This window comes from Phyllostomus hastatus, unplaced genomic scaffold (assembly GCF_019186645.2).
Source record: "Phyllostomus hastatus isolate PE091 unplaced genomic scaffold, TTU_PhHast_1.1 phas_contig_80, whole genome shotgun sequence".
In the NCBI taxonomy this organism is placed as follows: Eukaryota; Metazoa; Chordata; class Mammalia; order Chiroptera; family Phyllostomidae; genus Phyllostomus; species Phyllostomus hastatus.
Genome location: NW_025333960.1, coordinates 28447807 through 28464058, shown reverse-complemented (window position 1 = coordinate 28464058; position 16252 = coordinate 28447807). Strand labels below are relative to the sequence as shown.

General features: G+C 37.0%; 1 protein-coding gene across 3 annotated transcripts in view; it reads left to right on the top strand.

The window, feature by feature from the left end:
- NOL4 (nucleolar protein 4) overlaps nucleotides 1–16252 on the top strand; it is a 288625-nt gene that overhangs the window by 237790 nt on the left and 34583 nt on the right. For all 3 annotated transcript variants that reach the window (XM_045850010.1, XM_045850009.1, XM_045850011.1), the window contains one exon: nucleotides 15009–15189. In XM_045850010.1, coding sequence (XP_045705966.1) covers nucleotides 15009–15189 — 181 coding nt within the window. The remainder of the gene's footprint in view (nucleotides 1–15008; nucleotides 15190–16252) is intronic.

Sequence of the window (16252 nt, the reverse complement as noted above, 5' to 3'; positions counted from 1 at the left end):
TTGTTCACTGGTTGGCTCAATAATGAATAGCACTATGTCATTCTGGGTACCTGCAGGAAACAGATAACATTCCAAAGGGTCCTTGAAGAGAAAAGTGTTTAATAAAGGGACATTTACATAGGGGTGAGATGGGCCAAGGAATCAAGAAGACAGCGGTGAAGCACAGTAGGACTTGCAAGTGAGAGAAGCCAGGAGATGCAATGGAAGGACACTGCTTGCACAACCAGATGGGAACTGAGGCCCAGAGAAGGGCTGTCTGATAGGATGTAGGCTGTGCGGTAGAGGAACCCAGCTGCTTCTGGACTGGAAGGGGACAAGCACTCTCAGTTCTCAACCTTTGAATACCATGAGGGCAGCCAGAGAGCAAATGAGGCTAGCTGTGTTGGGTCCATAGTGGTTATACTCCTAGGACATAGTGTTAAGAGAGTTCATCAGGTGGGGGAATGGAGAATATTCAATACATCTGCAAAAATGTGTGCTGTTGCAATTTTCTGTTGTAAGGCAAGTTTTAGTCTAAACTATGTGAATGCTTCCATGATATAATTGACCAAACCATGTGGATCATAGAGCTCTTTGGATATGAAGAACATTTTGGATCAAATATGGAATGAATTTCTATGCTGTGTTCATACACATACACACACACATGCACACACATGCACTACTCCAAATCTTCACATGACTGATGCTTTTTTTTTCCATTTCATTTTTTGTTAATTGGACTATGTATATTTTTCAGAAAGGCTTTCCCTCCTGGACATTCATTTCTTTCTTCCTCCTCTTAAAGCAAGCCCTTTACCATTTGTTGTAATACTAGTTTGGTGTTAACAAACTCCTTTAGCTTCTTGTCTGGGAAGCTCCATAGTTCTTCCATTTTAAATTATAGCCTTGCTGGGTAGAGTACCCTTGGTTGTAAATCCTTGCTTTTCATCACCTTGAATATTTCACACCACTCCCTTCTGGCCTGACATGTTTCTGATAACTAATCAGATGCCAATCTAATTGGTGCTCCCTTGTAGGTAACTACCTGCTTTTCTCTTGTGGCTTTTAGGATTCTCTCCTTGTCTTTCAACCTTGTCATTTTAATTATGATGTGTCTTGGTGTAGGTGTCTTTGGGTCCAACTTGTTTGGGATGTTCTGAGTTTCCTGGATTTGTGTGACATTGTCTTTGCTCATATCAGGGATGTTTTTGGTCATCATTTCTTTAGATAGGTTCTCCATCCCTTTCTTGCTCTCTTTTGCTTCTGGCATTCCCATGATCTGGATGATGTTATGTTTCCTGTTGTTCAAAATGTTTCTTAAGCTCTCTTTTTTTAATTTTGTCATTTTGCTGATCTGCCTGGGTTTTTTTTTTCCTATCTTGTCTTCTATAACACTGATTCAATCCTCTGCTCCATCTAACCTTTTGTTTATTCCTTCCAGTGTGTTATTTATTTCAGATACTGAGTTCTTTATTTCTGATCCTTTATGGTTTTCATGTCTTTTTTATGCTGTTGAGTATCCTTCTAATCACTACCCTAAACTCCCTATTTGATAAATTGTTGGCCTCCATTTCATCTAGTTCTTCCGGAGAATTCTCTTCTTTCATTTGGGGTCTGTGTTTTTGTCTTCCCATTTTGGCTGCTGCTTTGTATTTTCTGCCTTAACTGTTAAACTAATCAGCTGTTAAACCAAATGAAGCCACAATCAGCAGCAGGCTTAAATAACACAGAGCAGGGCAGAGTAATTCCTGTGGGCAGGGGCATTACTATCCCTCAGGCTGATGCTATTCAGAGTGCTTGGCCTGAAGGAGATGGCTCCTGCAGTGTGGGGAATGACTCAGTACAGGGATCTTGTTAGCTGTTCCTTCACTTCTCTCCCCAAAGACACCAACCCCAGACTCTCTTCAAGCGTCTCTAGTCCACACTATCCTCCCTTTCCCAGAGTCCAGGGTAAGTGTCTGCCAATAAGATTTTGTATGTTGGCCCTTTAAGAGGCTCTCTGCATCTCCAGCTCTCTCTCCCTGGCAGATAGAAACCCTGCTGCTTTTTACAGCTGGATGTTATCTGGGTTCCTTTCTGGCTCTGGTGCTGTAGGCTGGGGAGGCCAGCTTCGGGTTGAGTCCCTACAGTTCTCAGGGGGAACCCACTGGCCATTGAACTATCCCTCTGGAACTTCAACTGCTGCCCATGGGATCCCAGCCAGCCCTCTCATGCATCCTCTGCACTCTAAGTCACGTTGTGGTGAAGTGTTTTCTTCAGTCTATCCGTATTATAAAGCTTCTCTCCAGCTAGTGTTCAGTTGGTTATTCTGGGTGATTTCTCTCCAATTTAGTTGTAATTCCACGTTGGTCCTAGGAGGAAGGTAGTGTAGCTTTTACTTACTTCTCTGCCATTTTGGACCCTACTTGGATATCCATTTCTAGTAATTTTTACATCATCCTATTTTATGCTATTATTAATGTGTATCACTGTCTGAACTTCTATTTTTCATTTCTTACTCTCATTTAGTCTGTCTCCCATTGCATGACTCTAGGTTCCTTGAGGGGAGGGATCCTATTTTATTTGGTGATATATCCATAGCACCTGACCAAATTATGGCCTAGTAAATAGAAGGCATTCAATAGAGCATTGTTGAAACAACTCAGTAGTCTATAGAATTGTTTGTGTAAGACTTTGTCCTGGGTTATGCATATATGATCGTGATAGAGACCTGTTGAGTACGACACAAGTCTGTAGCTCAGGAGACAATATAGATGAAGGTATCATTAATCGAAATCAAGAATTCAGGAGGCAGAGCAAATTATGCCTGGAGAAGTGAGAATGTAAGAAAATGAAGTGTACAATTTGACATAATGAATGGGATGAGGTATGCAGGTATTTATATCCAGTAGGTAGGTGAAAATGTGGACCTGGGATAGGTCTCAAAAACAGATTTAGATTTAGAGTTCTTTAGTGCAGAAGGGGTAAATGAAGACATAAATGGATGAAATTTTGCAGGGAAACCATGCAGAGAAGGAAGCAGACTCATAGAGAATCTAAATGGAAGAAGAAGAGAAACTTAGTTATACTGGTTCTACTAAAAGTTATCATGGATTAGGGTAATATAATCCAGTAGATTTTAAGGAAGATAATACCACTACTCTCCAAATACAAGTAGTGTGCAAGAACATTAATGGATTTACTTGTGTATATTTTTGAGCAGTTAGAGAACTTCTAAAAATTAATGACTTCCTGGATAACAAATGAATTTCTCATTGTAGATGGAAAAAATACAAACTTTATATCTGATATATGAAGAAACATGCCAACAGTGATATTCCTCACACCCTATATCCACAGTCAACATGGTAAATCAGAGCACCTCACATAACCAAGTTCTAAGTAACAGAAGCAGCAATATTAAGGAGAGGAATTTTTTTAAAGCATAATATTTATTTATATACACACTTACGTCCATATATAGTCAGGCAATGTGTTTTAAATTTACTAGATTATTTTTAGATTCTTTCACGTCTGGTGCATGTTCCCTTTAAAATTCAGTTTCACATTAATGTAAAAGCATTATCACTCAATTCAAGCATCGCCATTTTGATGGCTTTTCTAACTGCCTTAGTTTGACTATTTCATAATTAATATACTTGAAATATCAAAATGGATGGGTGATTTTTATGCCCAGCTTAAATTAAATTAGAATAATCTGTAAGCTTTTATTCCATTGTGTGGGAATTAAGATCTCAATTATATGGCTCCTTCAAGGTATACAGTTCAGATGGAATTATGCTTAGTATATGATTGAACATAATGTTCATCAAAAGTAGGTGTGAAGGAATTCATTATATAGAGTGACAGGAGAAAGGAGTTGTTCGTCATTCTGCTCATGCAACCATGCCAGCACACCTGTTTCTAATTTGGAGGCCACTTACGATTACCTCCCAACATCAGTGTTGAAATAACATCATTAGTCAAGTATCTCTACTTGCTCAAAAAGAAATGTGCAAAAGATGAAAATCATCAGCCACGGCCAGTTTTTGAAAACTTTGTATTTTTCAAGTGTCCATTTACCAGTTCAGCCTAATTTTCTTAAGTCAGTGGTGAATAATCTCAAGAGCATGCTTAGAAAATTTTGGGCAACTGACATCTGGGATAAATAAATAGTCACTTTAAAAATACATGGCCTGAGCCCTGACTGGTGTGGCTTAGTGAGTTGGACATAGTCCCACAAACTGACAGGTCACCGGTTGATTCCCTGTCAGGGCACAGACCTGGGTTGTGAGCCAGGACAGGCCCCTGGTAGGGGGCATGCAAGAGGCAACCCATCAGTGTTTCTCTCTGACATCCATGTTTCTCTCCCTCTCTTTCTCCTGCCCTCTCCCTCCTTCTAAAAATAAAATCTTAAAAAAAATAATGTACTTAGCTCGAGTTTTGTTGATTTAGGCTTATAAGCCATTGGTGACAATGTATCCAACCATAATTTGACCAAAAATTGTAGCCTAACCTTGTGCTTTGGGAAAACTGGTATGTATGGAAATGAAAACAAAATCATTTTGTTTCTCTTAATTGATCTTTTAAAGTGGTATGCATTATTTTATCTTTTTTGAATGAAAATCTTAGTCAAAACAGCATTAATACCTGTGAGTTTTTTGAGCATTAATCAATAATATGTGCATATTATGTGGACAACATAAAATAAATATGTAGCCTTATCAGAGAGTACAGTCATTAATTACCAGAAACTAATAAGTCCCTTATAAAGCCTCTTTATCACAGATTTGATTAGAGTGGAGAGAAATAATGTACCTTGTGCTACCCAATCATACTCCAGATAACCATTATGTAGGTATTAGCCTTAATCTTCTGAAATGACTGTGTTAATAGGATCTTTATGTAACAGCTAATGATTAACTGCTCTAAAAAATTCTTATCAACCCCTACTGTGCTTTTCAAAGTTTAAAAATATTTGTTCTGAATTTTTATTATAACTGTAATGTTTGTTTTGAATTTTGATTAAAGCTGTAATGTTGTACAGCTAAAGATTCTAACATAATCATCATGTGTAAAGTCTTGCTTTGAGGGGATTTACCGATGGTTAGAGTGTCAATGTGCTGGCACTCCTCAGACTGCCCATCTTCAGTAGGATATTTGGTTCAAGGTCTTTTGATCTATAGCAATTGAGAACGAAAGGATTAATATACCATATTTTTTGGACTATAAGACGCACTCCCCCCCTACCAAACGGGAAAAGGGGTGTCTGTCTTATAGTCCAAATGTAGCTTATCTGTCTCACTGCAGTGGAGCGGGGTCACAGGAGGCAGGAGCAGGTTCACTGCTGCATTTTCCTACCAAATTTGGGGGGGATGCGTTTTATAGTCCGAAAAATACAGTGTGTGTGTGTGTGTATAATCCAGGAAAAGTCCAGCCATTGTTAATATACTGAGAACAGTTTGTGTGACATTGATGTAACCTGGCAGCCAAGGAGAGTGGACAGGAAAGCACATGTGTGAACAATAACAACTTCACTGTACTAGTCAGTGCGGGGCCTGTTGAATGAGCATGTGTACTGTGTGGGCATCACATTCAAAATGAGTGAGTAGAACAACAAATCTGCATCAAAATTTGTGTTAAGCTTGAACATTTTTCTGTGGAAACTGTTCAGATGATTCAGAAGGCTGCCCCTATGGGCCATTAGTGATTGGCAACTTCATCATGACAAGGTGTCCACTCACGCATCACATCTGGTGCAGTGTTTTTGTGAAACATCAAATCAGCCAGGTGACTCAGCCCCCCTACAAGCCAGTTTTGGTGCCCTGAGACTTCTGGCTTTTCCCCAAACTAAAATCACCTTTGAAAGGGAAGAGATTTCAGACCATCAATGAGATTCAGGAAAATATGACATGGCAGCTGATGGCAATTGGGAGAACTGTGTGAGGTCCCAAGGTGCCTACTTTGAAGGGGCCTGAGGTATCATTGTCTTATGTACAGTGTTTCCTGTATATTGTATCTTCTTCAATAAATGTCTCTTTTTTTTCATTTTACATGGCTGGATACCTTGTGGACAGACCTCATACAATTCTTTTTTTTTCATGGGTTATCTTTTATTCTCTATTTGCTTTTCTTACATTTTTTATAAAGATAATTGTATACTGGAGAAGATATACAAGAATTTCAAATGTGCCCTGCTTCTTTTGTTGGAGGGTATTTGGGGAAGAGATCAGAGATTTACAGAGAAAAATATTTTGTCAATCTGAAATTTTAGTAAGGCTGTGAAAAAAGGAAAATACCATCTTCTCCTCCTTACTTTTGATGAAAGCCATTTCTAAGCCAGCTTTATCTAGATAACACTTTATTTCACACAAAAAGTAAAAAAAAAAAACTTTTAAGAAAAAATGTACTTTGTTATTTAATATTGCATGTGTTAAAATTCTGGAAATGAGATTAAAAATTAAATGACAAATGCATTATTGGCTATAATATGTACAACAGTTATGAGAAACTTGCTTCCTATATATTGGCACACACTCAGGGCAATTTAGCTGGCTCAGAATATTACAGTGGTAAGATTTTATTTTTCAGTTTACGTTATAATCAGAGTATAGAGTGAAGAGGAAGTGATCAAAAATGTGGCTGGAAAGATTATTCTCAACTCTGAAGAGCTTTAGATGTCAGGAATTTGGGGTTCTAACCTCCAGGGGTGGGGGAGAGAAATCTCAAAAGATTTTAAAGATACATTAACATGATAAGTGATTTAAAAAGATGCATTTGAGAAGATATGGATAAGACATTAGGGAGTAAACCCTGGTCAGGAGGTTATCACCATAGCAAATGAGAGATTCTGGAGTTCTAAATCGCCTTAGCAATGAGTGTGGCTAAAAGGCACGCACTGCAGGCGGTTTCCTAGACGGAGCTGAGAGGACTTGGATATTGTGTGATTGAGGGGAGCCAGGGTAAGAGGGAAAAAAAAATTGGCATGATGTGTTAACTAGAACAAGAAACTGGTGATAGAACAGATGTTGTTGTGTTTTTTTTTTAATTAAAAATTTTTGCAATGGGTATCTGGAGGAAAAAGAAAATGAATTTAATTTCAAAATATTAAATTTGACATAACTGAATAATAGGAAATTCAGGCCTGAGCCTCGGAGGGAAAGCTGCGAATGGAAGCCAGAATTTGAGAGTAACAGTTACACAGTCAATACCTGAAAGCGTGCCCGCAGTAGAATCACCATATGCAGAGCACTGCAGCTTTCTTAACAAAACAGAACATTGTTAAAGGAGATTTAAAAAATAATTTCAGAAAGTTTTTTTAATAAAACCCAAAGGCAAATAAAGTATTTTAAAAAATGTTTTAAGTTTTCCTAAATGTAGATTTATTTAGAATATGAAAAGTAAAAACTTGAAAAACAAAAATATGATTACAAGAACATATACCAAAAGTCAGGGTGGGTCAAAAGTAGGTTTACAGTTGTGAGTGTTTGAAACAGTTTCTCTTGTATTATTATTGTACAATATTTCCCATACAAACTGTAAACTTACTTTTGCCCCACTATGTACATTAAAATTTAATGTTAGTGATACTGATTTGGTATTTTTATTCAAACTGAAAGATTTTTCTGAGGAGAAAAATACTATGATGGGAATGTAAAATTAATTTACAAAAGTTTTATATCTAATCAGATTTTAGAACCTCAAACATTACTTTTAAATTTTCATTTTAGTCATATCAATAAAGCAGCTCAAAATTGACTATTAGAAGTCTATGTAGAAAAAAGAAAATATTTTTTAAAATTTGATTTTTTGTCTAACTAAATGGCAGGGTATTGCATTTGAAATTGTAATATAAAAATGGTAGGTCCCTATTTTTATATTTTAAAATTAAAACTTTATGGCCCTCAGAAGGAACTTTGAAGGAGATAACTTTGCAGTGTACTTGGTTACTTCTCGCCAGCCATGTATCCATACATATTTGGGTTGGGGGCCCTATTTATTTTGTATTTTTCTTTTAGGCAACAGTTAACAAAGCTCTATGCTTATAAAATCATGTATATTTGTGTGTAAATATTGCTACAGGGAGAATTTGTCAACATAATAAACTGTTCTTCAAAAACTTTAATAAAACTCTGGGTAACAGATAAACTGTGATTTTGGTTTCTCAAGTCAGAAACAAACTCAATGTAGCCTCTGTATCATTTCAAATTTTATCATGGTTCCTTGGATTTAGTCAAAACAATACCCCTCTTTATTACCCGTTTTAGTGGGTTTGGGAGCATCTTTGCAAAGATCCACCTTCTGTGTGGGCATTTTAATCATTTGTGTGATCAAGAAGTGGAAGAGACTGTATGAAAACCTCCTGATGACATGAAAGGGATGACTTCCTGCAAGTTATTATGTATCTGAGTGTGTGCACGTGTGTTGATGCCATCATAAGTTACTTCTCATTATCGCAGGTAATAAGCACATTTACTTTGAGTGCAGGCAATTTTTTCTTAGCAGGAAAGCAGTCTAAATGGGATCTCTGGTTCTCTGAGATCTTTTATGAATTTCCCTGGAAACGCTTAGCAATGTACTTAGTTCTGGAACAATTACTATCAATGGAAGAAGAGAAGCTTTTAGAAGGTAGAGGTGTTTTCCAGCAGTTTATATGCGAAATGTATTGCACTCCCTCACCCGATCGATACTAATAGAGAACAAAGGAGAAATTCAGAGCAGTAACTTAAGTGAAAATGCTCCTGTCATATAGGCTACAAAGAAATCTAGTAACAATCTTACAGCAAATTCAGGCAAATTGATGCCTGAATTATCCGTGTGTTTACTATTTTGCATGGATAAGCTTGAGGCCTATGCCTGTTTTTTCACCTTAAAAAATGTGGATCACTGATGCCCTCACAATAATGAACTAAAAGTGTAATTTGATATCGATGCAACAATACCTTGCAAACACCAATTGCTGTAACAGTGTAAGGTAAAAGGCAAACAGAAAAAATGTATCTGAATTATTGAATCTAGCAGTAAGTTTTATTGTTTTGATTATAGTCAAACAATGAAAACACACAGCATATTTAATAGATGGTAGAGGATATAAAGTCTGAGAAAGAGTAGAGGCCTTGGGAGATACAGTAAGGCAATGGAACATTTTCTGTGCCAATTTATTTGGAAACCTACTCTCAGAAAGTTAAGTGGAATCAAGCAAATCTCATTTTTTAAAAAATGTCTGTCTAAGGTACTTGAGTAAAGGACTCCTTACGTACCTGCAGTGAGTTAGAAATACAACCTGAATGACCCACGTAGCAGATCAGGTCTAGCAAACTGAAATTTGCCTCTGTCCAGTTCCTGTGGATCGAGTGTAAAGGACTACAGACCTGCCTCTCAAACAGCGTGTAATGGGCCAGTCATGAATAGACAATGTTTACACTTTCAAACCACCCTTGCCCTCATCTATACCTAATCATATCCTGTTATAAGGCCATTTAAAAATAGGACATACATAATTAGTACATCAAGGATATAATTTTATTTTTTAAAACTTAAGGTAAATTGGTTTATAGAATTATATAAGCTTTGTGCATACAACACTACAAATGAACAGCTCTATGTGCCACGTCATTCTCACCACCTGAAGTTGGGCTTCCATTTGTAATCATACAATTGAGCACCTTTACCAGTTTTGCCCTCCCTCCACCCCTTTCCCTCTGATAACCACAAATCTGTTGTGTGCCTCTATAAGTCTTTTTGTTTTCCTTTTGTTTTTATATTCCACATGAGTGAAATCATAGGTATTTGTATTTTTCTATCTGACTTAGTTCACTTAGCATAATACCCTCATGATCCAAGAAATGAAAACAACTTACGTGCCCATCAGTGGATGAATGGGTAAGAAGATGTGGTACCTGTGTGTACACATACGCACTCTGTGGAATACTACTCAGCCATAAAAAGGTGAGATCTTGCCATTCATTTGCAACAACATGGATGGGCCTTGAAGGATGTATTTATTGATAAGGCCAGAACCTAATAATACAAGTCACCATAAGTATTTCTTTAATCTGTTGCATATTTTTAACCAAATCTGAATCAAAGCAACTCTGTAGTATCTGTAATTCTGTATTTAGTACACTGCTGGTGGTCATTCAATCATTTTTATGGAATTTTTAAAGGAAAATTTTAAATGTCTTACTAACGCTGGGATAGGATTTTTTCTGTTTGAGTAAAATTTCACTGCCTGGACATGCAATATTATAACATATTAATGTTATTCTCTTTTGAAAATAATCTTCATAGCAACCCAGGGGGCAAGCTGTTTCTTTGAGACTTTGGGAGCTAATGATTATTAAAAGTTGCTTACAGAGATAAAGTATGACTCCATAGGATATTTATTTTTATGTCATTAAAATCTATGCTTCTTTGAAACCAATATTAGTGTTCATTCAAGAGAAAAACATGAACTATCTTTATATTAAACTTCTGCTCAAAATACAACACAGACTAAATCTTACTGGAATTTTCATATTTCTTAACATATAGTGGATGGCCAAGAACTTAATAATGCAAATCTTTGTTTACATACAAATGACTCCCTCCAAAGCCTATTTTGATTATTAATGGAATTCATTATCTGCTACTTAGTGCAGCTACTGTGGTTTGGAATAACAGTTAATATTGAAAGATGGAGTTAGATTTTAAATATAGTGTGTTCATGTTTGATAATACAAATTAATTCTATTATACAAAAATATCAGTGAAAAAATATTGGGACCACGCCTTCTTGCTTTTTTCTCATCATTAAGAAACTCTTCTCCTGGGAGTGTATTTTATTGTCATTTTCTTATCACAGAAAAATAGATTGGTGTGTTTCAGAAGAGCCACCAATTTCCCCAAATTATTGGGTTGGCCAAAAAGTTCATTTGGCTTTTTCCATACGATGGCTCTAGTAGTGCTCGTCTTTAGCTTCAGTCAAAACAGTTGTGTTGGATTGTATTGTGACAGCTGTTACATCAGTGTGCATTAAAAAAAAACAAGTTTTGTGTAGCCATTTTAATATTGAAGATGGAAGAAAATAAGTAACATTTTAAGCATATTAGGCTTCATCATCTGAAGAAAGGTAAAAACACAATCGAAATGCCAAAAAAAAAAAGATTTGTGCAGTGTGTGGGGAAAGTGCTGTGACTGCTCGAACGTGTCAAAGGTGGTTTGCCAGGTTTCATGCTAGAGATTTCTCACTGGAGGATGCTCCACGGTTGTGTAGACCAGCTGAAGTTGATAGCGATCAAATCAAGACATTAATTGAGAACAATCAATGTTATATCATGCAGGAGACAGCCGACATACTCAAAATACCCAAATCAATAAACTTATTGTTGAAAATGAAAAAATGTCCTTTATTTTATGAAAAGTAACTAAATGGACCTTCTGGCCAGCTCAACAGAAACTGAAATCTTATGTTGCACAAGTTATTTTCAATCAAGAAACAGGGACATTACACAAATGGTGGATTGTTTGAAGCCAGCCCCTTCCCAAGGACCTCGAAATTGCTGTGAAGTATAGAATATTCTTCTTTCAGAATTTGAACCACTGTGTGCCTTGACAGAAAGAATACTTCAGAGCCCAGTGGTTTTTGTAACGCTTTACAGTGGTTTTATGAGCACAGAGCAGAGGTGCTGGTCTGGGTGAAGGGGAAGGAGCCAGTGCGAAATCATCTGTATGCCCTTGTCCCATAACCTCTGGGAGACTCGGAGATGTTTCCCCCAGAAGCCTTACAGTCTAAGTCTACTTTATAGGAAATAGAAGTTGTATGTGTGAAAATAACCCGTGTAAACATCACATATTCATCTATCAGTCTTTTGATAAGCTCTACCTGTTTAATAAGCATCAACTGAATGAATATATATGACACATCTGTATTTTAGTGTGAGTGAATATACTTTATGAATGTTATATATGATATATATTGTAATATAGTACGGGTGGATATGTTATATGTATGGTAGTCTTTGTCCCCAGACAGGGAGGAGATTCGTACTCCTAGATGTGAGACCATTTTATTGTACTTTTATAAAAGACTTTCGGATGCTGCATGAGGTGTAGCTGCCATCGGCTTGATCATTCTCCTGTCACCCTGTCACTGTAATGGTCATTTAAAAGACTCTTGGTAATAGATCCTAAGATGCTAATAGTTGATGTAGCACTGATCGTGCCTTATTATTAATTCTTGTTCATAGTAGCACTGTAATTGGTATGAATACTCACCTCATACCTACTTATTATGGCACATACATATAGCAACAGAAGATTCCTGGAAATATCGTGTTTAATATCTTAGATGATTTAAACTTCTTTACTATTTGTAATAGAAAATTTAATCATAGCACCAAAAAACCACACATAAATATTTTATGTCTTTAGAAAAAGTCACTGGGTGTACCCAGTACTTTTCTTTTCTAGAGAACCGTGGTATAGAACCCACTGTCTTTGGGTACACTCTCCTAGAAAAGGGTAACTTTCAGAATTTAAAAAAAAAATTTAGAATTTGCTGACTGCCCAGTTCAAATAGTAGAGCCAGTGATACCAACATAATTTGCTCTCACCTGGGTCCCTTCCTTAGTACAGTATTGCCCAATGAAAGTGTTATTCTAACATTTGCCCTCCCATTGGTTTCTAAGGCGTAAATGACAAAAGAGAATTACAGTCAGACATTGCAGTTCATACACCAGTTCAGGTCAGTGCATGTTTTATTTTACAAAGCAGTGCTGGAAAATTTCATTATTTTCTGTTCAATTTATAATGAGTAATTTTGCTGTTTATTTCATAATCTCACCTACCTAAAAATGTAAAGATAAAAAGCTCAGAGATCATGTGCTTAAGTTCTACAGCTGAGTGTAATTATCAGAGTTGAATGGGTCAAAGTAGAAAAGATCAGAAGAACAAAAGCAAAATCCTAACTGCACAAATCTGACAGTCATGCAATGCTTTCACTGCATGAAAGATTAGAATATGTCTTAATATGACAATACTACTGTGTTCACAAAGCAAACTTATTTCCTGTTTCATCATTCTCTAGTACTTGATACAACAACAAAAATATCTGAAAAGTTACTAGTTTTTCTAAACATGCACTCTAAAGACAAAAATACTCCTAAGAATTTGCTAGACATTTATTTATAATGTTATATTTTTTAAAAAGAAAAGATGAAGAATGCAACAGGCAAGTGAAATTACATACGAGGTCTGTCCAGAAGGTATCCAGCCATGCAAGGGGCAAAATGGAAACATTTATTGAAGATACAAGATATGAGAAACACTACACAGGACAATGACATCTGAGTCCCCTTCAAAGCAGGCACCTTGGGAGCTCACACAGTTCTCCCAGTCGCCATCAGCTGCCCATCATATTTCCTTAATCTCATCAACAGTCTGAAATTTCTTCTCTTTCAAAGGTGATTTTAGTTTGGGGAAAAGCCAGAAGTCGCAGGGTGTCAAATATGGGCTGTAGGGGGGCTGAGTCACTGGGGTGATTTGATATTTCAGTAAAAACCTCTGCATAAGATGTGATGCATGAGTGAGCCTGTTGCGATGAAGTTGCCAATCACCAGTTCCCCATAGTTGCAGCCTTCTGAATAGTTTCCGGGTACTTTCTGTGTAGGAATGTTCAAGCTTAATGCAAAATCTGACGCAGATTCATTGCTCTACTCACTTGGTCATTTTGAATGTGACAGTCACACAGTACACATGCTCACTCAACAGCATCTGCCACCCCCACTGACTAGTACAGTGAAGTCATCATTGTTCACACATATGCATCCCAGTCTACTCCCCTTGGCTGCTAGGTTACACTGATGTCATGCAAACTACTCTTGTTAACAATGGTTGAACTTTTTTCCAACAGACCTCATATGTGGTATATATTTTAGACTTTATAAACTCACAGCTGAAGAGAAATCATTTGTTTTACTATTGAAAATATATACAATTTTATCCAAATTTCAATCTTAATTGAGATTTGAGTTAACATGGTTACAATTTAACCATGGTTAGAAGTTCTGAAGCACAGATTACAGACACTAGTGAGTGGAATCTAGGAAAGACAAACTGCAGGGCCTGGGTCATTCAAGTCTTTGTCAGGCTGTGTAATGTATGTAATGGTCCTATTGTGGAGTTGGTATGCAATAAATTTTGCCATAATCCTAAAATAAAAGGAGTGAGAGGGAGAGAGGCAGGCAAGAATGCAGAGAAGGGGAGAGAGATTGAGAGAGCAATCATAAGAGCAAGAGACTACAAAAAAATTTCAAGAAAGAAAACTTTCACAAATGTTTTCTTGCAAATTATAATTTCTCCTCACATTTTAAGCCTAGCTAGTTCTTTCAAAAATTTTAACATAACATTTGCCCTCCCAACAACTTGTAAGTGCACAGAACAGTACTGCTGACTATGTGCACATAGTTGTCCTGCAGACTCCCCAGAACTGGCCTCGTCGTGCATGACTGACAAGACAGTGAGCAGCTCCCCACTGCCCCCAGCCTCAGCCCCTTACAACCACCTTTCTAGTTTCTGGTTTTGAGTTTGGCTACTTTAGATACTTCATATAAGTACTTCTTGCAATTTCTGTTTTTCTGTTGTTGGCTTATTTTGCCTAGCATTATGTCCTCAAGATTCCTCCATGTTGTAGGATATGACAAGATTTCTCTTTCCTTAAATGTGGATAATACCCCATTGTATTTATAATATGTTTTTATTCATCTGTCACTGGACATGTAGTTTGCTTCCACCTCTTGGCTATGTGAACTCTCTGCATATAATTTTAAATTCAGCTGGACATTGTAAATTGCCATCTTTCCATTGCAATGCGTCTCACACCATTGCTTTGCTTTCCTTTTTGTTTTTCAGTCTTCAGCAAAGTTGTTGAGAACGTGTGTAGGTGCTGACTTAATACTGACTAGTGTACTTTGTTTCTTATTCAATGCAGCTGTGTAGAGAATAAGATAGTCCTGTTCAAGGTAAAACAGCACAGGGATTTGACACATAATGGAATGTTGTCATTGCAGGACAAGTCTGCTCCAGCTGACAAACAGTGTAAACCAGAGGTGGCCCAGGCCACTTACTCAACCTCAGCGGTTTCCGGCTCACAGGAGGTGTTGTACATCAACGGCAATGGGACCTACAGTTACCATAGTTACAGAGGGCTAGGAGGAGGATTGCTGAATCTGAATGATGCTTCCAGTAGTGGTGAGTCTGTATTATATATTGTGTTTCTTGTGTGTGTGTCCAATTGGGGATAGTCAATTCTCTAAACCTGAGAGAAGAAAATGAGTATACTGTTATAAGCAATAGTCAATGCCAGTCTGCTAAAAACAAGACTATTTAATACATAACATCCATCTCCCTACAAGGATAGCTCTCTATTCTGTGACTGTTTCTGGAAGTAACAGCACTATTATGCAACTGAATGACTGCTGTTTTATACTAAAAAAAATTCTCAACTAGAGAAATAGCAAACGTCTTCCCCCAAAGCTGTAATGTCCTATTCTTCAAGAATAATGACACATTTTCTTAATGTTTGAGTTTTTAATTTGGAAAATTGGAGGCCCAGGCACTTTACTGACTTGATGAAATGCACATACACAGTCCCCATACGTAAGAACATCCAGCCTGAAGCCACACGTAGAAACAACCCAGGGCGCTCCCTCCAGTGGCTTACCGATGACAGTGGCAGGCTTGCCAGCAGTGGGAACGGTGCACCGGATGGAGCCAGCTTATACCGGCTTGTGCTTGGAACACTTTTAGGAATTTCTTAAGCTTTTATGTAGAATTAATTCCAAACGTGTAATACAAAACTATACATACATTAGGAATAAATACATGAGTGAATTTCGTATAACTGGGTCGCATGAAAAGCTTTCCTAAACTATACTTAAAATCCAGGGAAAATGAGTTTCATTACACACACACACACACACACCATTTTTTATGACAAAGCACATGATAAAGTAAAAAAAAATAAAGGATAAACTAAAAATTATTATATATTACAAAGGATGAATAGGTCAAGACTTAAGGATCTTCTAAAAAGAGGAAATACCCAAAACTAGACATTAAAAAAATAAGGCTAGAAATATGAATTCACAATTCCCAGAAAAAGTAATATAAATGTCCCTTAAATGCAGGTAGTTACTGAAGCCCACTCATGCCTAAGAAAAACACAGCTTCTATCTGTCATATTAGCAAGAATCCAAATGTTTACACAGTATGCTTTGATCAGGCTGTGGGAGATATGCGGATTCATGTATTG